This window comes from Taudactylus pleione, unplaced genomic scaffold (assembly GCF_031769625.1).
Source record: "Taudactylus pleione unplaced genomic scaffold, aTauple2 ptg000190l, whole genome shotgun sequence".
Taxonomy (NCBI): Eukaryota; Metazoa; Chordata; class Amphibia; order Anura; family Myobatrachidae; genus Taudactylus; species Taudactylus pleione.
In genome coordinates this window covers 1,782,501-1,805,873 of record NW_028284592.1, presented here as the reverse complement: position 1 = coordinate 1,805,873, position 23,373 = coordinate 1,782,501, and the positions used below count along the sequence as shown (strand labels likewise).

The window sequence follows — 23,373 nt, the reverse complement described above, 5'->3', positions numbered from 1 at the left end:
TGCCCCTTATGCAGTGCCCCATGCTATTAACTTTGGTGGTCAGTGGCTTTGGACTCACCTTTTTGCAAAGTGTAGATCTGCATGGTTCCCGACTCTTGCAGCGTCCAGCTCCGGCAGGGATGATAACAAAATGGAGTTTTGGGAGTGTCAGGGATGTGGTTTATCGATGGCCGTTGATCGACCAACGCGTATCCACTGGATGATATACCTACGATATTGGCCGAATTGACCAGCATGTAGGGACAACAAAAGATACCTTCAGACGACCAGCGGGAACGCGCATCGCTGGTCGTTGCCAGCATTTTACTAGACGATTACTGCACGATTAATGAGCGATTGAACAATAACGATGTAGTAATCATTCAATCGCTCACTTTTCTCCTATAGTGGATACGTGCCTTAAGTGGCAGGATGTATCACATTCAAAATAACCTTGATACTTCCCGCTCTGTGTTGATACATTCTTGCTAATTCAGATAAGCATTCTAGTCAAGACAGTCTAGCTGCAGATTGTACGATGAATAATGTTTTTATGGCTTGTTAATAAAGTTTATGTTGTTATCAAAGAAAAAAACAACAACTTGTTTTTCACCAATGTTTTCACTCCACCCTTTTCACATGACCTCTCACCCCAGTGTGTGTGAGGCAGCGTTCCATCCGACTTCCCGTTCCAAACCACGTGTGCAGTATCAGGCTGTGTGTTACCTGGCAGCTTGTTTGTCCAGGCGGAGGAGGCTCTCTCAGGGCGGCATGGCGAGCCAGGGGCACTGTCTTCGCTTCGAGGGCTGCAATTTTTTCAGGCAGCGAATTGTGCTGTCTACCCTGAGCGGGAGGCCGGTGAAGATCCAGAAAATCAGAGTGAAGGATGAGAGCCCCGGTATAAAGGGTAAGGTGTATATTCAAATTAGCCGGGTTGACTAGTAAACAAGAATAAAAGATAAAATCCTGTAGAGAATTTTCTTCTCCCTCCGGAATCCGTGCTAATGTCCATGCTGCTGGTAAGCGCGCATGAATGATGGGTAGTAGTAATAAGTATAATGCTGACACGCTTGTTTGTTTTATCTGCGACGCATTTCCCTACCTATCGGCTTTAAAGACCCATGCTTTCCGATGTCATTTACTTCACTAGCTTGTGCACTAGTTATCTTACGCGTGTAAATGCTTGTCCTGGTTTTTTGTAACCATAAGATAGCTTAACGTATCACATCTGCTTATTAAAATCTAATAGACCAGTACTATATGCCTTTAGATCAATTAGTATAATGTACCCAAAAAGACTGATCAAGACTCTTATCAGGATTCTGTGGTCGTATATTAGTGATTTGGGGTTCTGCAGTGTTATTCTGTGAAATTCTATTGGTGATTTGGGGTTCTGCAGTGATAGGTAAATATTTGAGAATGTAAATATTAAAAGTGCGTATAGTATGACCTACATTAGGACATGTTTTAAATAGAGATGAGTGCTGACTCTCCCGTGTTTTGGATTTGTATCCTTTTGTGTTTTGGATTTGGTTTTGCCAAAACTGCCCTTGTGTGTTTGGTTTTGGATCTGTATTTTTTTGCTAAAAAAAATCCATAAAACAGCTGAAATGACAGAATTTGGGCCTGTTTTTTTTTCTACAGTATTATTAACCTCAATAATGTTAATTTCCAGTCAGTTTTCACCACCTCACAATATTGATTTCATCTAGTTTAGGCCAAAAGGTTGCTAGCAGGCTGACTAAAGGTGCGTACACTGTACGATTAAAATGCACGATATGAATAACTATCATATTATCGTTCATATGCATTTTTCGGTGCTTCCAACCCACCAATGACCTGTGATGCGCGGGCTCGTATGGACGATAACGATATCGTCCAACGCCCGTGCATGCAGCCCAACCTTGTTGATATCGACCAGGCTACTATAGGGACCCACTATCGTTGGTGGTGTGCTGGATGATCGATATCGATCAGCACACCCAGGAGATCGTTCAACGATATTGTTATCTTTGACGATCGTCAGGTGTGTATGCACTATTAGCTATGCGACAGCAGTGGGTGTCACAAAACATGTGGCAGTTCAGCTTCCAACATGGCACACCTAGGAAACAGAGTGGTACTGCCATGGCAGACAGTATGGCAGTTTAATAATCTACTAAAACTCACTTGGGGTATGGATACAGACTGGGGTATGTCCTGAGACATCACAGCACTTGTATGGATACACTGGGGTATGGCCTGGAATGTCAAAGTACTTGTGTTAGGGGTACACCACACGGCAGCACTGGAGTGGATGGAGACCGGACCGGTTGCGTCGGCAGCTCAGCCCCTGGATAGACTCAGCACAGCCCACAGCGCAGCCGGGATAAGGCAAATGGCGGAATCTAAAACCCGTGAGAATCTGATGCCAGGATTGATTACGTTTTGCCTCGTTTTGGGAACAGTCTGGTGGGAAACCCCCGAGCCGGACTCTGATCCCTCTCAGATCAGGTATGTTCGGGTGGGTCTGGTTCTCGGACTGGACCTGCTAGTTTTAAAACAATTGGCAGAGCTCATTGGAGGAATATTTCATAGATTACACTGCTGCCTTAATATGTGGGAAGCGTGTGGAACTAAACAACCACATTATAGTGGGGGTTTTTTTACGTCTATTTTTTATATTTTTTTTCTTTATTTTTAACAGTCAACCAAAAAAAAATACAATTTGAAGAATAAACATTAAAGCCGTGGCAAAAACAGCAAGACGACAAATATCGCAGCACAAACGAGTCCAAAATAGAAATAAATAACAGCATCGGACACAAATTACCAAATTATTAATGCAAATAAAAACTTCAATAACAACGATTGTAATACAGACTGGACGTGCATTTTTATTGTGAGAAATGAGCAATTGAGAAATTTCAGTCATACAGTGTAAGGCAGAGTTTCCCAAACTTGGTCCTCAATGCTCCATGACAGCCCAGGTTTTAAGGATATCCATGTTGACCAGAGGTGATTTAATTAGTATCTCAGTCAATTTAAATTTAAAACCTGTGCTCAACCAAGGATATCTGTAAAAACTAAACTGTTGGGGTGCTTTGAGGACCGCATTTGGGAACCTATGTTCTAAGGAAAGAACCTAAACATGTCAGTAATGTACATCCAAAAATATTAATCCAAGCATTTCACATAAATGGGGTTAAAGTTCAGTGGTTTTTAGAGTAAACTGAGCAATGTTGATTTGGTAAAAGTGAGATTCCTCACAAACCATAGGAGTCACATGAATAGCAAAACAGTACTGCAGTTTATATACACTACATGGATAAATATGGAATGTCTATACCCGAAGAAAAAATACGTATTTGAGCATCTCATTTCAAAACCATGTGCTTTAATATTACGTTTCTTCCCTTCACAGACATGGCATTGTGATGCTAAAACAGACACAGCACAATTCTCTAGGACAGAGGTGGCCAAAGAGTTGATTGCAGACACTCGACCAGTCGATCGTGTTGTCCCGTCCAGTAGCAATTAGCAGCGTCCAATATGAATCGGTGTGATTCTTATTGGCTGCTGTGGGTTGCTGAAGCCACAGCTGTGACAGCAACAGCTAATAAGAATCAGGCTGATTCTTACTGGCTGATGTTGTCACATGTAATAGCCTCCATTGTGCCAGAGGGGCAGAGACGTTGCAAAGGAGCCAAACCCAAAAGGGGATGCAGAGCTGTACCCCACTGGACCAATCGGGACTGGCGGGCCTGCCCTGTGACTGTTGGTGTTGCCCACCTTTGAGGGCAGGGAGGGACTGGGAGCTCTTCTCAGAAAGGTCTATTCTGTTGGGGGCTGGGGTAATGTAATGTTTTATGTGAGGGCCAATGTGTATGATTTATTTTTTCCTTTGGGAACCAATGTTTGATTGATTTCGGCGGGACAGTCCCCACGCCCCTTGCTGCGAGGTAATGTCCCATGTTTTGGCACGCCACACCCAACTTTTTCCGTGATCTACCTAGCAAATATAGATGCTCGGTAGATCACTGGATCACTAGGATGCCATATGCTGTAGTATTACTATTCCCCTTCACTAGAACTGAGGGGCCCAAGCCAAACCATGGAGAAACATCCCAAATCCATTTCAAGCCTCCACTGCCAAACTTTACACTTCAGTATGCATTCAGACAAGTAGCATTCTCCTGGTATCTGTTAAACTCTGATGGCAAATGGTGATTTGTTACTCTAGAACAGGGGTGTCAAACATACGGCATTCCAGCTGCTGTGGGACTACATATTCTAGCATGCCCTATTAGCAAAACTGGCAGTGCATGCTGGGATGTGTAGTTCCACTGCGCTGGAGGGATGCATGTTTGACACCCCTGCTCTAGAGGATGCATTTCCACTGCTCCAGTTTCCAAAGGGTTGGGTACACGATCCCAATGCACACAATGTCGGCGGTCAGAATCCCAACTGTGGAAATCCCAACGCATGTAGGTAAGTAATCTAACCCTCCCCCTAGGGCCTAACCCTAAAACTGCCCGTCGGGATCGCAGCCGCTGGGATTCTGACTGCTGGCATTATGTGTGCTGGGTTGCTTACCATTTGTTGGCTCAGCAGCTGTTGTGACCTATCATTTTCATAACGCAATAACAGCACTTACTAGTGATGGGGGAGCACCTGATTTGTTGGAAGGGTTGCATCCTATGGCAATGTCACATTAAAGGTCGCTGAGCTCTTCATTGTGACACATTCTGTTAATGTTTCACAATGGTGGTTGCATGGCTGAATGCTTGACTTTATGCAGATATTTGCAGTGGGTGTTGCTGAAATGGCCTGCCATACTTATAACACATGGAAAAAGTGTGTGGACACCCCATCTAATATCTTCACCACCGCAGACTACGTTACAAAGTACCCCAAGCACATGCTGTTTTTTTCAGTTCGGTGTCACTGCTTATACCTTGGGTAGAAAGCATTCCCTATGCTGTATATGAGCCTAATGGGAAGACTATGTAAACACTTACAACATGTTTTTATTTAAAGGAGGGGGCTTAAAGGAGGTGATGTTAATAGGTTTTCCCAGTCAAACTGGGAAATGTTACAATGTTTAGGTATTTGGTTTTTAAGTACACCTCATTGCTCTCACCACCCTGCACCAGTGGTTCCCAAACACTGTCTTTGAGAGTAATGTTTAAATTACTAAAAACTTCAAATAGTACATTAGGTTTCTAAGCGAGCTTCAGTGTAATTGTAAAATACATTAGCTGTAACTTACATTGATATAAAAATATATTTAACAATAATTCTGATTTTATTTAGTAGCGTGCTATGTCCGAAAGGAATTGTTGGCAGGTGTCAAAAAAGGTTACTCTGGTCCATTTAAAACAGCAATCCCATTTTTATAACCTATTGACTGTCAGGTTATTGCTATTTTCCATTGTGTTTCATTTTTTCCTACAGGCTGCTATCAATTTATAATTCGTCAGTGTCCACAGTTTAAATTGACTACCATGGAAAGCACTTGCAGTGAGCAGAGAGGCCTTGGAATGCATCTTTGAGCTCTCTGATTTGTGTACTGTAAGATATTCTGCCTCTACCTTCTGCTTTTACATAACATGCTTGGATCAATGAGTCTGTGTAAAGGGCCAATCATACTGGATGCTTCACCAGAGGGTTTTTCAAAAAGAAATAATATTTGGGTGGGTAGGTAGGAAAATTCATGCTTGAAAGGTACTTGCTATTTAAAGAAAGGGGGGAAAAAAACCTGCTGCTTTTTAAAAGGAATGGTATTAATCTAGTGTCTATCCATAGGTCTATTGAGTTTATCCAATGGCTTATCAGCTTTCTCTCCCAACTAAACACTTTAATGTGGCACTTCATCATCATGTGTGCATACACCTTTAAAATCTGGTTAAAAGTAGCCACATTGATCTTCAACTCTTGCTGCTTTATTCCCAGTTCTGAAGCCTAGATATGTAGGAATGGACGGGTTATATATTTGATAAGGACGTCAACTTACTGTCAGTTTTATAGACTGTATTTAACTGTTTTCTTTTCCTTTTTTTTTTTTTTTTTTTTTTTTTCTTTTTAACAGATTTTGAAGCAAGTTTTATCAGACTGATGGATAAAATTACCAATGGTACTAGGATAGAGATCAATGAAACCGGTAAGTTTCATTTTTAAACATTTGGAGATGATGCATGATACGCTTATTGTATTTCTGTGATGTGTTCTTGAATATGGTAGACCAGTTTGTTTTGTATTCTGCAGCTTGTCCCCACCCGAATTTGTCTTGCCAAATGGCTTATGCATGAGCTGGTAACCGCACCCAGGATTCCTAGGTCTCGGTGATTTGTTTTTGGGACAGTGGGAAGACCTCACATTCCCTTTACAGATTTGGCTTGATATGTTTCCTCTTTGCTTTGTGTCTATGTAATGGAAATACTTTACAACTTGCTGTAACATTAAACTAGAATACAATTCTTACTACATTCGTATTCAATACTCCTAATATCAGCAAAAGCATTCTCTCCTTTTTTAAGGATGCTGTAACTTGCTTAATGGGCCAGATTCAATTAGCCCTGGTACATACCGCAGGCTCGTATCAGTGCACGCTGCTATTCAGTTGCCGCCCACAGGCTGCACTTACAGCAGATTTCTATTCGCCCTTAGATATGTCCTCTTTCCCATATGCTCATACAGCTAGCCTCAATACGCCACACAGTGCCACTTGCCTGGCATGAGTGAGCCGCCAGGTCCTGTTACTCTGCTAGCGTTGGGCGTCTTTTTTGCCGAAAATGCGTCTCCACTCAATGCGACTATGAAGCACCAGCAGACTGTGCTGATTAATTTGATATGTGACACTTGTATATATGTGTGCACCCGAGTCTGTATATGAGGTAGAACGGAACACGGAATGGAAAAAGCTATGACCGCTACATTATAGCACTTCGTATACAGATTGAGACTCAGTTGCACACAGAAATACAAGTGTCGCATATCAAATGAATCAGCACAGTCTGTTGGTACTACATAGTCGAATCTCTTTGTGGCTTAGACGCATTTTCAGCAAAAAAAAAAAGATGCCTGGCTAGCTGTCTGAAAGGACCTGGTGCACCGAGAGGGGCTATTTAGCGCGACTGCAGCAAAGTTGTGTAAAGACACATCTGTACATTTATTTACCATGTGTATATATGGGTAAACTATTTTGTAGGCTTAGAGGACAGATGTATGGGCCTCATATCAGGTCAATTCCCTGTTCTGCCAACACTTGGGTCAGGATATCATGAAAATCCAACATGTTGGACAAACTCTGTTCCCCAATTACGACCCAAAAATGGTCAGAAATCGGTGAGTAGGGGTTTAACGTTGTTTTTTGCTGATCCCCTGACACATTGGCAAATGGTCTAAAGACCAGCATAGCAGGAAATCTGCGTTTAGATGTATGACCCACATTACATAAGTTTTAATTGTGGGTAATTGGATTGAGTTTATACAGGTTGAGTCTCCCATATCCAAAATGCTTGGGACCAGGGGTATTTTGGATAATGGAATATTCCGTATTTTGGAATATTTGCATATAATGAAATATCTTGGGAATGGGACCCAAATATACACATAGTGTTCACTCTAGGTCCGGCGGCAGTTAGGGCACTTTTGCGTCCCCGAAAAGGGGCGTGGCCAAAGAAAAGGGGACGTGTCTTTATGATGCGTCCCTTTTTTGTCGCTCCTGAGGGCCTGCCCGGCACTAACGGACATGCCGGGCAGCCCCCAAGCACTGCGGTCACTGTGAGTGGATGCCGGACGCATGCGCCCGGCCTCCATTCACCGGCTGTGAACGCTGGAGGGCAGGGCGCGTTCTGCCCTTCAGAAAGAGGGCAGGGCGCGTTCTGCCCTTCAGAAAGAGGGCAGGGCGCGTTCTGCCCTTCAGAAAGAGGGCAGGGCGCGTTCTGCCCTTCAGAAACAGCCTAGCGGGGAACACTATACACACAGCCTGCAGGTCATTTTATACAATATTTTCAATAATTTTGTGGCTCAAGCAAAGTTTGTGTACATACATGACATTCATTTGTTTCATATACACCTCATACACACAGCCTGAAGGTCATTTTATACAATGTTTAATAATTTGTGCCTTAGACAAAGTTTGTGTACATTGAACCATCAAAAATCAAAGATTTCATTATCTGTCATGCCAAAATTATTTTGTATTTCGGAATATTTGGATATGGGAGACTCAACCTGTAATGTGTAATTTTGTGACATATTGTAACTAATATTCGGTTCCCAAGGTGCTCTGGCTTGAGCGGAGCATATTTTAGCAGATGTTAGTTCACTGGATTGAGTCCTTGCATATCGGAGGGTGGCTGCTCAGCCGCCCCTAAATATTTGGGCTGCAGCAGGCACAAGTGGGGAGTAGGTCTTGGAAGTCCAGCTAGTCTTGGACCCATTCACTTGTGTAATAAAACGTTAGTGCTTGTTTCTCTGTTTAGCGGAGTCCTTACCCAAAGTTATCCCATTGGCCTTTCCCAGGAAGAAGGGTCTGAGCTGACTAGCACTTCTGACCTAATGTGGCAACTGCTAGCAGGACGGCTACACATACATAACATTTCTGATGTACATATCAATTACTACAGTACTAGTGATGAGGAAGATGTAAAACAAGATTGTCCTTTATTTTCAACATGCCGACACTGTTCTGGACACATGGATATATTAGCTGGCAATTTTAAAAAAAAAATTTGCTAGCAAGCGTAACGTGTTTGTAAATTGTTCTATTAAAAATGTGGGCGGTCATATTTATTAGGTAGACATGAAATAGTTTTCTTTAATCTCCTCAAATGCAATCTCTGTCACTGAGTAATGTCGTCATGTGGATTTGTCCTTTACAATCGCTGCAAATATATTCCCATAGATATGCATTAAATGTTTTGTAGAATGTCGCTTCAGTTATTTAATTCTGCAAACTGATGAGTAATTTTACTCCACCAATTAAAATGGTAATTAAAAATGGAGCTGTATTGAGGTCAGTGATATCCGACAGTAACTTTAACACTTCATGATCACACATTGTAACTCACAAATGTGAAGCTTACTGGGTGGTATTCAATTGTCTAAAGTGATGGGAGATTGCGTGGCGCTATTCAATTGTTGGAGATTTTTGCCCTGATCGCTCGATAGTGGTCAGGGTTAACGCGTAAAACAGCTACCCCTGACCAAAGTGCTGGATGCTATCACGATAAGTGCTGTTTATGCACCCAAACAGGTCACTCTTCGCCCATTTCAGCTCGCACCCCCTTGGGGCTGCGAGCTGAAATGGTGCGCCAGCAGCTGATCGCGCCCGACATGAGCAACAATTGTATAGCTCCTGTTGGGTGCTTAGGTGGGGTGATACAATTGAATACTGCCCATTGTATCATTATTTGGAGTGTGCTGTGCAGGTTGGGGAACGACTTTATAAGTACAATACACACAAAACAACACCCAATGAAAATTAAGCCGTTAAATACAATTGTTTTGACATTAAGGGGGCGATTCAATTGTTTGACCGAATTAGCACACGTCTAAAGTTACTGGGAGCTAATTAAGTTTTTTGGGGGCGACCAGCCCCAAGGCTGCACAGATTTTTGCTCACATGCCCCTCAGGTGCAAGCAGAAATCCGTGTAAAGTATTGCTTTGGAACTGAGTGCAACGTAACTGCAGATCACCCGGGATTTAGCACAGGAGAAGCTGCTTTATGTGGCTAATACCGTGCATTCTTGCGTGAGAATCGTGATTGCGTATGGTATAAAATAAGATTAAGACTGAGAGGAATTCAATTAGAGGCAAAGTTTTCGCCTGTCCGACTTTTCGCTTCATTCGCCTGTAGGCGAATGCGGAACAGGCGTAAAGTACTGAAAGAATTGGGGAAATCAGTCTGTACCCCAGAAAAAGATACATTAACGTAGGGAATCAATATAGATGTGTACTAATAGCACTAATAAGACTATTTTAGGTACTTAAGTTGTGTAAATTGCTTGCTATTAGCGTCTTTGTAAAAGTGGTGAAGAATGGCGTAAAGCTGTATTTTTTGGTGAAAATAAGTATTCCTGACAAATTTGGGGTACTTGAAAATGTGTGCTAGCATGTTTTTATGTCTCTAAAGTGAACTTTTTAAAAACATGAAAAATCCACCTGCGGCGTGCACCTGCAATCCCAAAAACACCTGACCCATACTTGGGGACCCCCAAGAAATCTATTTCGTTACTTTTTATGTTTATCCCCCCACTTTTTAAATTTTCACCCCCAAAAATGACGTCTTTTTTAGGGTGTTATGTTTTTGGTCTTTTTGCAGATTTGTCCTTTGGGGGGCTGTCCCAATGGTTCTGAGTAGTTTCCACACATTTGCACCCCAAAATAAAGATTTTGCATTTCTTTTCACCTGCTATTGATTGGAGAATCTTTTTTGGAGAATTGTTTCCGCTTAGGCGAAATTGTCCTGGAATTTAATTTGGCTAATTTTTTTTTTTTTTTAGGCAAAATTTTCGCAAAAAAACAGGCGAAAATGGCTTTTCGTCTCTAATTGAATATGGCTCGGAGCGTTAGCCTTCTAAGGAGTAGCTGTACTAAATCTTAGAGAGAGAACGTACCAACCAATCAATTCCTGTCATTTTCAAATACAGCCTGTAATGTTAGGCGCTGATTGGTTGGTACTTTTATCTCTATCCACTCTCACCAAGGATTAGTACCTATACCCTTTATAACTTTTATAATCTCTGATGCACAAATATTTTAAGTCACATCCTATTGAAATAGTTTCAGATGACGTCCAATGTAAAGGGTTCAATATGCACTAAAACGAATTCTAGCTAAAATAGCGCAATTGTACATTGACTCCTTGTACATTTTCATTTCTATCCTCAATATCTAAGGAAATGTACAGCATGTTCCAATTACAGAATTTTCAGGCCAAATTGGTTGTGTAAGTGGGATTCATGCAGGAAGCAAATATTAAAAATATTACATAGCAGTATGTTGCATAATAGGTTATAACAGTTGGTTTAATAACCTGAGGAAGTGTTGTGAATTCCATGCAAACTTTAAAACTTTTTTTTCCTCTAGTATTTTCAATGCCTTGGCAGTACTAGGGAGCAAAGTACGATCAGAGCCAACATTTTTGTGCTGTATTACAGAAAAACACCCAACACATTAATACAGACTTGTTGGTCAGAGGGAGCTCACGTAATAGTGTAGTGTAGATAGTGGGCTAGATAGTAAGCTAGTACCATCACATAACATGCTTCTAAGGTATGCACTCTTTTTCTAATTAAAAATCATGCAAAATTTAAAATAGAATGTTACTTTTATCCCACAACCTAAAGTCCTGCATAGGGTTATATTGGCTACTGTCTAAATGGGCCTATATATGTGGGCTCCACAGGTGCATGTGCCAGGAAACAATTCTCTAATGGTACAGCTATGCGGGTTATATTGGTGCTGAATACAGAAGATAACTTCACAAGATTTGCGCATTGGTACTACATCTGTATTACTTATTTCATATTTTACTGGGGGGTTTTTTTTGGTTTTTTGTTTTTGTGTTGTGTTTGTTTTTTTTTTTGTTATTTTGAAAAGGCACATTGCATGTTCCTGATCACAACCCTCACTGTTTTCATATGGCACAACTGTTGTGACAGCTATATTTACCATTCCAAAGAAGATCGTGTTATAGGCGACCGTATATCTATACAACTGAAGTTGAGGAGCACAGATTGTGACTTAAATATTGCACTTATTGCAGCTAAATTTCATGAAGCGCGCTCCCGCACCTCTCTCAATTCAACTGTAAACATCCACACCTGGGAATTGTGGCAGTATCTCACGTTTCATCTACATGTGTAACAGGGAAAAGTGTATGAAAAAGTGGGACATTCATCCTGAACCCCCAAAAGTGGCAGAGAGCAGAGCACTATTAGAAGGCAGTAAGTGACCTTAAGCAAAGTCCTGGATGCTCTTAAATGTGTCAAATGGTTTATTTGTAATTTCTTTCGTAATGTTGGAAAAATAGTAGGCAGCAAGTGTTTTTCAGCCAAGTAGCCTGTACAGTTTTTTGGAAGGGGTACAGATTAATTTATTTCATTTCCTTTTTTTTTTTTTTTTTAATTCAAGTTTCCAAATGTTAAAATGACCTTTTAACTCACACCTGCAAGTTCAAAGGCACTTTCCCATAAATGCAGCAGCCCACATCTACATGATTTTTGAGCTTTTTGGAGAAATTCACATGAATAATGGACCGTATTGTCTATATTGTGCTATTTAAATGCCTCCAAGTACCTGTTTTATTGCCACCAGAGGCTTTGCACTGTGTCCCCGCATTTTGTCATACTATTGGGTGCGAGGGGAAAATACATTTATTTATTTTTTGCTCTGAAACTTGTTTGGAATAAAATTGCAAGATTGTGTGGAGGTGACGCTTATCCAGGATATCACATTGCCAATCTAAATTCTCAGCACGTTGTGCTAAATTGAGTCGCCCCCTATGTGATTATTTTATTTTGTAAGGTGCTGGGATTTGATAACGTTTCTTCACCACCACAATTAGTACAGACCTTGGAGGTCTTGTGGTAAAAACTGGTCAGGCAAATCTGTTTACATACAAGTATTGGTATATGATGACTTACTGAGTTATATTGTATGAGTACCATAGTTGGCATCATATAAGGGGTTTACCTCAGATGAACCAATGTGTACATGCTTTTTAAAAACTTTAGCCTTTGTTTAAAAGTGTAATGGTAAGTGAGATTTGTGAGGTAAATTAACAGCCGATCTGTATCGACTACAACTTTTAAATGGGACATTATCTGTTTAATTAGCATCTGCTGCTTTTCTGACTTTCCTTGTTTATCCTCCTCCTTGCAGTCACGCACACTTGCATCTACCTTTGTACTGTCTTTTGACAGGTTTCTACATGACTGCAATTTTGTTGTGTTGGGAAATATTAAGCAGTTTTATTATTGGCATCTAATTGTACAAAACAGTTTTTTTTTTTTTTTTTTTAATGTATTTTTTTTATATTAAATTTTAAGCACTAAATCGCAATAACACTTAAGGCTTTTTGCACTAAGCCGTGGAGAGTCATGCATCTTGTCCTCAGCCTGTAAAGTGACAGGAGCTGATTGGTTGGTACTTTATCTCCATCCGCTTGCGCGCGCTTGCTCTCTTAGTACATAGACCCCCTTAGTTGTGAATGGGCCTGTTCCATTTAATTGTATAGCTCCAATTAGTGAATACTTTCAGATCAGTTGCTATCTACTTTGTGGTTGTGTTTTAATAGGTTATTTCCAAGGACATGTGGCCATTGGCGTTTTACAATGTAATTTTTTTTTTTTCTGTACCGATTTTTGGTAGGTGTGAATGGAGGACACTCAGATGCTGTTATGTAGTTGGTCACTGACCTCTGTGTGGAGCGAATGGCATCATGCACAGGCAACTTACAAAAGCAGATGACCTAGACGGTGAAGGGGGGGGGGGGGGGGGGGTTTGGGAAGGTAGGACTTGGTATACTTACCCACAAGTGTTTCGCAATAGAGATCATTGATAATGATCTCTGTCTCTTAATAACTACTGAGAGGAAAGCGATAAAATACAAGTTAGGACTGCACTTCTGATGATTTCACCATTAGTCAGTGTTTTAAATCTATTTTGGAATGCTTTTCCTTTTTTTTTTTTTTTTTTTTTTTGCGTTATGTAAAATTTGGAACTATAAGTAGCCACACAACAAAATATTGTGGTCTTTAGAGTATCTGGAGCTACAAAAGATTTGTCATGCATTACAGTGTGTATAAAAATCTATAAAGTGATGTGGGAAAGATTATTAGGAGTTTAATGCAGCGTACCAATGGTCAGATAACTTGTCAGATTTTAACGCTAACGATCCTATCTTTATCGCTAAAATCTGACCGTTTCTGCCACTGCAAACGATGGTCGATGCGCGGGCACAATGATCATTAACGACCATCGTCTGTAGACTGTGCATGCAGGCCGACCTGGTCGATATCGACCAGGTTAGCCTGTTTACTATAGGGACCCACGATCGTTAATTGCGGGTCGTTATAGTCAGGGGGTTAATGCATGCGTTGGATGCTCTAACATTCATCCAGCACATGCAGGACGATTAGATAACTATCGTTATCTGATCGTCCCCAACTCTGCCCCCCCCCGTCTGACCGTGTGTATGCACCATAAGAATCATATTTTGAATACTAGTTTAAAAATAATACAGTATTGTATACACAGGGTGAGTGTTCTGAAACGTGTTGATTTTTTTAGTGAAATATAATCACCTATATAAAGTGGAATGGTCGTCTGTTGGTTCTTTAGTTTTGTGCGGTCAGCCAAGTAGTTCTCTTGTATCTCTCCTCTAGGCACATCATTGTACTATCAGCCTGGCCTCCTGTCTGGTGGACCTTTGGAACATGACTGTAATTTACAACGTTCTATTGGCTATTATTTGGAGAGTCTCATCTGCTTGGCCCCTTTTATGAAGCACCCACTGAGAATCACACTCCGTGGAGTCACCAATGATCAGGTGGATCCCTCGGTAAGTTCATATTCTTTTTACCATCCTGTAATGGCATTTTGTCTCCATGATCTTACAGTAGTAAGACATTCTGCCCATAAAACATGTTGTATTATTGAAAAAATAGGTTTATAAGTTTTGAGGATCTGATTAAAGTGTGTTGTAGTCAGGAAAAGTTTTTGTACACTTGAGCATACTTCTGTGTAATGCAAATACAGTGTAAGTTTCAGCTTAAATTGTACATTTATTTTTTGTCTAAGGTGGATACACTTAAGGCCACAGCCATTCCATTACTGAAAAAGTTTGGCATAGATGGGGAGCATTTTGAGCTGAAGGTAAGACTTAACAATTGCAGCATATTTGTCATAAATATTGTTTAAATAAAAAACTTTCGGCATGCACTCACTGTTATTGCAGGATTGTCCTTCTTTTTTTTTTTTTTTTTTTTTTTTTTTTTTGTATCTCAAAAGTGTTCTTTTTATTGTATGTGGAATACTTTGGAAATAAAAAAATAAATAAAAAAATGCACTCACTGAGGGAATTGTATTGCACTTTCAGTAAAGCATATAACAATTAATATTAGTTTTATGGAGTCTTGTATGGGTCGCTGAATTCTGAATGGGAGTTCCTGATCACCGTTTAGGACCTCCATTTTTAAATGTGTTGTCTCATCGGGAAGCATGACATTTATACACTTACAGGAAAGGGCAAACTCTGTAGTCCAGACACCATCTACTAGTGAAAGGATAGGGAAGTAATAGAGAGGTATACACATACATACACTTCCCCTTTTTTAAGTTTTATTTGTAAATAAATGTTACTAATCATTTATGTTCTTGATCAGTTTTCTAGATTTATAACCAAATTTTACATTTTTGTTTATCCAGATTATCAGGAGAGGCATTCCCCCCGGTGGTGGAGGGGAAGTAACCTTCTCTTGTCCAGTAAGAAAGGTTCTGAGACCTGTTCACCTGACTGATCCTGGCAAAATAAAGCGTATCCGAGGAGTGGCGTATCCTTTTAATTCTAGCAGTTGCTTGTACAAAGTCTTCTGTATGTTTCCTGGTAATCCCATTTAGACATTGTAAGCACATAGGCTTGGTCCAGTTTATGTGGAGCTATCTCATGTTTGTACCCTGTACCAAACACTAAAGCTGGCCACACACATGGCGATCTGCACGCTATCAGCCGATGTGTACGATTTCCCTTGAAACTCTCCCCGGCAGCTCTGCACACGATCTCCACACAATTTGGTGTCCAATCTTCATACGATCTCCTGCAGTCAGACTTTCACAGTGCATCGTGTCCTACATTGTCAGATCTGCCCTACTGCACGGCAGATTTGACGATGCTATGTGTGACCAGCGGGTACGCGCATCGTGATCGTGAGTGGGGACTCACGATTTACTGAGGATTTGGCCATATTTTACACGATCTGTCATTCCAATGTGTCAGAATCGGCCAGATTGGGTAAAATATCGCTGTGTGGCCAGCTTAAATTATGCGCTGAACGATATTTGCTGCCTAGGCTCTAATTCAGAGAATGTTAAATAACCTTTTATATTTTTTGAACACAAAATGGTAGCTATAATGTTGATCCCTGCAAGGTGGAGATAAATGGAGGATGTATGATGGAGATGTCTGTATTTTTATAGTGGAAACAATAGTGACCCATAAAGATATTGCTATTCTTACAAGTTGTTACTTGTGCAGACCATCAGTTTCTCTAGTATTGAAGCGTGTTACCATTTGCAATAAGTTTAGTGTTACTGCTTCTTTGACAATCGGTTGACAGATATTCTGTCCGAGTCTCTCCGCAAATTGGCAACCGAATTGTGGACTCGGCTAGAAGCATTTTGAATAAGTTTCTACCAGATATTTATATCCACACAGATCACCTGAAGGGGGTAAATTCTGGAAAGTAAGTAATACTGGAATTACGTTTTGTTTCCATAGGCTTTGCGTTCTTGGCTGTTTCTTTTTATACAAAACTCTAGCATTAGTTCTGTCTAGTCAAACTCTGAGGGGTATTTTGTCTCAAATGCTAAATATACAATTGTAAAGTATTTCCTTTTTATATCTGTGACCTTTCTCCTTATTTTGTGGGACCTCTTATTTTGATATTTACTACTTCTGTTTAAGTTTGGGCTCAAGTGATAACTCCAGTAGTAACTGGCTGATTATAGTGGGAAGCTCCGAGTTACAACAGATTTGAAAAGGCTAGAAAAAATTGTTTATTAAAGTTTACACACCGCTCATTATATGTAAAACTCTGATGTAGCTGAATGCATGTATTTCATAAGTGAAGGTTGCATAAACCTGTATATCTTTTGGTTCTTGAGGGGTGGATAGTCCAAGTAGTGTGTATATTTGTGTATTGTAAAGTATGTCCATGGATATTGTCATCCCCAGGTCTCCTGGCTTTGGTCTATCTCTAGTGGCTGAAACAACTGAGGGCTACTTTCTTAGTGCCGAGCTTGCCTCAAACCCTCAGGGGCAGGGTGCAGCTGTACTTCCAGAAGATCTGGGCAAGAACTGTGCCAAGTTACTTTTGGAAGAAATATACAGAGTAAGTATATGTGTGACACAGCTTAGCATGTGAGATCTTCGGAGCAAAATTAGTGCAAACTTCATTTAATGGGGGACTTGTGGTTCTGCCTGGCAGTAACCACAAGATATTGTAATTTTCAATACCTTGTGTAATAATAACTGTATGACCTAACTGTGACCTATTTTGGATTGCATAAGAGGACAATGTTAGTGAAAGCTGGGCAACTGGGCTCTAGTTCTTTTGGCTAGTTGTAAGGGGCAGTGACAGAAGTCACATGTGAGTGTCCAGGTTGTACTTCTAAAGGGTTTTTAGATCTTCCAATTGCACATGGTTTTACTGCCTAAGGGTGCATACACACCTGTACGATATCGACCCGATTTGGGCGATTTATCCAAGTCGGAACGACAAATCTGGCATATCGTGCAGTGTATGCCCAATTTGCACATTCTCGCGGTCGCATGTGATATCGTGCGATTGGCTGTGCTGCACAGTCAATCACATGATATCGCATGTGAGCCTGTACAAGTTGATGAAGGACAGAACAGTGATTGTTCCATCTTTCATTAAATCTTTTCAGTGTGTACCGGCAATCATGCGATGTCCAGGGTGAAGACAAATCCCCCTGAACATCGGCACGATTGCCCGGTTTACATGTGTACCCACCCTTACACTTCAGTAATTCAAATATGTCCCATATACTGATCTAGGTACACTGATCTCGGTGGCTGTCACGGACCTCCGGCTGATCCCTCCAGATACGCCAATCTGAGAATCGCCGCCCGTGACTTTTACAAGTTAACTCGGCACGTGTGGTTAAATAAACCTGATAGCTGCCACTAGCAAAGGGGAATTTTAGTATGAAATACAGGGTAAGCCTTTGCTCTTACCTGCTAAACAATTATGCACACTTAGTAAAAATAGGTAACATGGGCCAAATGAGGCCTTGGGTCATAAAAACACAATTCCAAAACTAGAAGTAATGTTTTAATTCAAGAAAATCTTCAAAGCATAGTTACAAAAAGTTACAAGATTATAATAATATTAAATAAAAGGGTTCACACAAATTACTTACAATTTCAGAAATAAAATAAAAGGGAACGAACAAACCACGTTTATCTGTAAGTGGTGTGTGACGAGGCAGTCTCTATGACGAACTCTGGATCAATCTACCTTGTCGATAGCCTCTCAGAAATGAACAACAAACTATAGTTGCGTCACACATTTATGCTTGTCTTCCAGGCACAACCCGACCCTCTCCTCCCTGAGGTGATTTTAACCCTTGTCAGCTCAGAGAGGGTTGTCCAGCTGGCTAAAGCCTCTGGGTTTCCTGGTCATAGGAGCAGGGGTTCTTAATTACCTTTCAGCCCTTTCTGAAGTTTGAGAAGTGGGCTTAGCTCAATAAACGTGCACACGGCTTAAGTAATTAAACATACACCTCTGGAGCCTGACTGTAACGCAGGGGTTAGGTCACTGCTCACTCCCTAGCTTGTTTGAAGCTCATAGGTTAGGAGAGAGATTCGACACCTTGCTGGTCGGGCTGTCTCTCGTTGGCCTGTAAGCCTGACCCCCTGTGGGGTTATAACCAGACCCCCTGTCTTTGATCTCGTACCATACACAGAACACAGATCTCTTGGCTATCAAGGATCTGGCCAGCTGTCAGGTAATTTCCCTGGACATCCTTCTTTTGGGCTATATACAAGTTGACATAATTATGGCTGGCAGGGCAACAAACTTCCTATAACCACTGGTTAAACCTTTCTGTCCATCTTCAAAGGTTTGTCGTTTCCTATACACAAATAACATTACATATACATTTACAAGGGAAAGTTACGGTTTGCTGATGCAATCGTGCAGTTATGCCCATGCGAACGCAAAATCCGTTTTTCCGCTACAGTGGGGACTAGTAACAAGTCTGCAGAACATAAGCCTATGGTCCATTACCTAATGTGAGTCTGGAAGACTGGGTTGCACCAAACATTCTCATGTTAGCGCCTTTTACTGCAGGGTTCTAATCCATCCTTTGTAATTTAGAGATTCTGTGTTATTCCTTTTTATTTCTTTAAATTATTTGTCTATATTGATCTGGGTGTCCTTTAGGTAATCATTTTTGGTTTTGTGCTCCGATTAAAACCTTTTATCTTAGCGTGATTTCTGAAGTTCTTTACATTTGCTAGGATCTGTGCTATCTATATGTGACAGTATTGTTTGAGTAATAATTGTGGTACTGTAATCGTCAGGAGAACGTAAGGGCTCGAAATGTAACCCTTCTTGGTGGCAGCTTGAATTGTGGTGTTAACCATGAGTGCTGCTGTGACCATAACCACGACCAGTGGTATCTGAGTTATCAGGGATCGTGACGGGGAAATTTCATCTTTGCTGTAGGTGGGAGCATAATTAATTTACCTATTAAACAATGTATACTGAACTGTGAAATGTGTGCAGAGACGTATTGTGTGAGGTTCCTGCAGGACCACATGCTTCACTAAAGTCTGCTTTTAACAGTATAGCAGGCTTTGTTGGGTTGATAACCTTCATTTTTCTTGTAGTTGGTCTGTTTGCCAATTACTATTAGTTTTTTACATCAATAAACTGGAAGTCTGCAGAGATCTGACTGTACTACAATTGGTAATAGGCAGTTCAATTAGAACCTTGCAGGTTAATATATAATAGTAAATTGTATGAGAGCTCATGCTGAATTGAATAAGCCACATAAAGTATCTGCAAGAATAAATTGTGTTGTTGTGTAGATTAATGTGAAGCATGAGGGCAGCTGGAGTTCTAAAAATGTGGCATCTAGTGCTGTGCAAATAATTGTTGCCATGTGTAATAGATTTTGGATGTTTGTGACCAAAGCAGTGGTTACAGTACTGGTGCTTTTACCTACACGTGACTGCTTAAGTAGCCAAAAAAAACCACCATTTTGATTTGCAGCCTTACTTTTACTTTGGAACATATTAGTAGAGTAGAAGAGTGATTTCTGTTAATTTCCCCCCTCCCCTAAAAATATATTCTCTATACATACATGAATATGGATCAAGCAGTGTAAAGAGTGGACAAGTTGCCCATAGCTTCTCCCTACATTTATAGACTGTACTTGATAGATGCTACCTCAAAGGTGATTGGTTGCTATGGGCAACTTGTCCACTCTTTTTTACACTGCTTGATGCATCTTCCCAATAGTGGCTTACGCACTGTGTTCCACAGTAGATGAATTAAAGCATTCACCCAGGAGAATGCATTTACTCCATATGGACTATGCTCTCTTCTGGGCCAGCTTCCTTCAGACTGAACAGCAGGAGAGCTGTAAGGGAAGCCACCCCAAGAGGAAGTATTGTGCAATCTGTTAGCGGGGATCTGAAACCAACTTAAGCTATTAAAATGGCATCATAGTGTTTGCTATGGTACATGCTCTAATCCTGGTTTGTTTTTGTTTTGCTAAGTACTTTGGGTATTATACGAGGTGAGTCACTTACGATCTCGCCTCAAGATTGGCTTTGCAGCTAAATATAGGGTACCATTAATACGGTAAGGAAAGAAAACCAAGAACTACTGTAGTACTTTAATAATATTAAATGCTTTGTGTTACAAAAGTGTGTTGGAAGTGGTCTTCCTCTGATGTATACATTTTTGTGCTTGAGTTGAAGTACACAGTATGCAAAATGGTTGTCAATTGTTTTGATATCCCTTTGAATATTCAGTTTGTCCAAAGTGGGGATTTGTGATGTAAACTACCGCTTCAAATAGTCCCACAGATAAATCAGGGGAACGTGGCGGTACATCGCTCGGTGAAAGCCTAATGAACACGAGTCAGCGAATTACGACATGTGCGACAAGTTGCTCAATCTGTTTGAAGGTTTTTTTGAAAAACGCATGTAAGGACTATTGACCATGATTTTAATTTAGTAAGCTTTTGCATATATATATATATATGTGTGTGTGTGTGTGTGTGTGTATATATATATATATATATATATATATATATATATGTGTGTGTGTGTGTATATATATATATATATATATGTGTGTGTGTGTATATATATGTGTATATATATATAATATATATGTGTGTGTGTGTGTATATATATATATATATATATATAAAATATATATGTGTGTATATATATATATATATATATATATATATATATATATAAAATATATATGTGTGTGTGTGTATATATATATATATATTAGGGATGAGCGGGTTCGGTTCCCTGAGAACCGAACCCACCCGAACTTCGGGGATCCGGGGCGATCCGAGCCCAAGCTCGGATCTCCCTGTCTGCCCCGGATCCCTCTCCCGAGGCAAAACCTCGAGATCTGCTGTCGGATCTCGAGGTTTTGCCTCGAGCGGCCATTTAAAAAAAAATGCCTTTGCCTTTAATGGGCAAAGTGCTGATTGGCTGACAGAGCCGTCTGTCACGGCTCTCAGCCAATCAGCATTATGGTGCTCATTTGCATGTAGCACGGACTCGTGAGATCCGTGCTACATGCATCTGTGTGATTGACAGTGACACAGAGCACAGATGGGTCAGTGAGACCCGTCTGTGCTGCTGTGTATTTCAATGACACAGATGCACGCACGGACCAGGAGATCCGTGCTACTTGCATCTGTGTCATTGACACAGAGCACTAACGGGTCCGTGAGACCCGTCTGTGCTGCTGTGGTAAATAAAAAAAAAAAAACCTGTGTAAAAAGAGAAAAAAATGGCGTGCCCCCCCCCAAAAAAAAGAGCAACCAGCCCCGGGCATTAGTGACCCAGTGCTGGGTGTGCTTAAATACAGGGGACAAACGACATAGGGGTCCCCTGTACTTAAACACAACCAGCACCGGGCTAGTCAGAACCAGAGCTGGTTGCCAAAATACGGGGGACAAACGACGTAGGGGTCCCCCGTATTCTGCGCAACCAGCTCTGGGCTCTGATCCGGTCCTGGTTCTGGAAATACAGGGGAAAAAAATGAGTAGGGTTCCCCTGTATGTTCCAGAACCAGCACTGGACTTTTTCTAGCGGGGGGCTGATGCCACAGCCAGGGGAGCCCTTTCACCGGGCCCCCCAGCCGCAGCATCAGCCCTGACCGCTAGTCAGCCCAGGCCGGGGATCCCTGGAGAGCTGGGGACCCCCCCAATAAAGGGGTCACCCTCTCCAGGGCACCCCAGGCCCAGGCTGATAGCCCGGGGCTATCCCCGCCACCCCTGGTGGCGGTGGGTGGCGGGTTGATTGTGTGGTGTGGTGTAAATAAAGAATATCAAACATTGTCTTTACAAGTAGAACTGCAAGTCCCAGCAAGCCTGCCCCGCATGCTGGTACTTGGAGAACCACAAGTACCAGCATGCAGGGCATTAAGGGCCCACTAGTACCTGTAGTTCACCTGTAAAAAAATGTTTAAAAAAAACACAGGACACACACACCGTGACAGTATAAGTTTATTAAACATACATACACACACACACACACACACACACATGTACACATACTCACCTATGTAACCCTGTAGCATCGGTCCACTTGTCCGGTAAAGTATCCATAGGGGACCTGTGAAAAAAAACATACTCACCATCTCCTATGCGAGGTTCTGTCCTCTTCGTTCCAAAGTAGGCATCCCCGGACTTGGCAAAAAAAAAAAACGAAAACGCGATCCACGAACTTAGTACCGTTCTATAGAACGGTACTTCCCGAATGAGAGCTTAGCGGCGGGGTATCACCATGGAAACCCCGCTGCTAAGCGTTCATTGGCTGAGAGAGGCCATCTCCCGTCTCTCTCAGCCAATGAACGGCTCCCTCCATTGTAGTCAATGCTGGGAGCCGCAAGGTTATTAAAGTTTACCCTGCGGTTCCCACCATTGACTACAATGGAGGGAGCCGTTCATTGGCTGAGAGACGGGAGATGACCTCTCTCAGCCAATGAACGCTTAGCAGCGGGGTTTCCATGGTGATACCCCGCCGCTAAGCTCTCATTCGGGAAGTACCGTTCTATAGAACGGTACTAAGTTCGTGGATCGCGTTTTCGTTTTTTTTTTTTTGCCAAGTCCGGGGATGCCTACTTTGGAACGAAGAGGACAGAACCTCGCATAGGAGATGGTGAGTATGTTTTTTTTCACAGGTCCCCTATGGATACTTTACCGGACAAGTGGACCGATGCTACAGGTTACATAGGTGAGTATGTGTACATGTGTGTGTGTGTATGTATGTTTAATAAACTTATACTGTCACGGTGTGTGTGTCCTGTGTTTTTTTAAACATTTTTTTTACAGGTGAACTACAGGTACTAGTGGGCCCTTAATGCCCTGCATGCTGGTACTTGTGGTTC

At 41.4% G+C, this 23,373-nt stretch overlaps 1 protein-coding gene across 1 annotated transcript in view; it reads left to right on the top strand.

Moving 5' to 3' along the window:
* The first annotated feature begins 624 nt into the window (after positions 1 to 624).
* RCL1 (RNA terminal phosphate cyclase like 1) overlaps positions 625 to 23,373 on the top strand; it is a 29,639-nt gene continuing 6,890 nt past the window's right edge. The window contains exons 1-7 of the mRNA XM_088476628.1: positions 625 to 886; positions 6,050 to 6,121; positions 14,359 to 14,534; positions 14,774 to 14,848; positions 15,401 to 15,525; positions 16,309 to 16,434; positions 16,926 to 17,082. Of these exons, the coding sequence (XP_088332754.1) occupies positions 751 to 886; positions 6,050 to 6,121; positions 14,359 to 14,534; positions 14,774 to 14,848; positions 15,401 to 15,525; positions 16,309 to 16,434; positions 16,926 to 17,082 (867 nt within the window). The 5' untranslated portion in view covers positions 625 to 750. The remainder of the gene's footprint in view (positions 887 to 6,049; positions 6,122 to 14,358; positions 14,535 to 14,773; positions 14,849 to 15,400; positions 15,526 to 16,308; positions 16,435 to 16,925; positions 17,083 to 23,373) is intronic.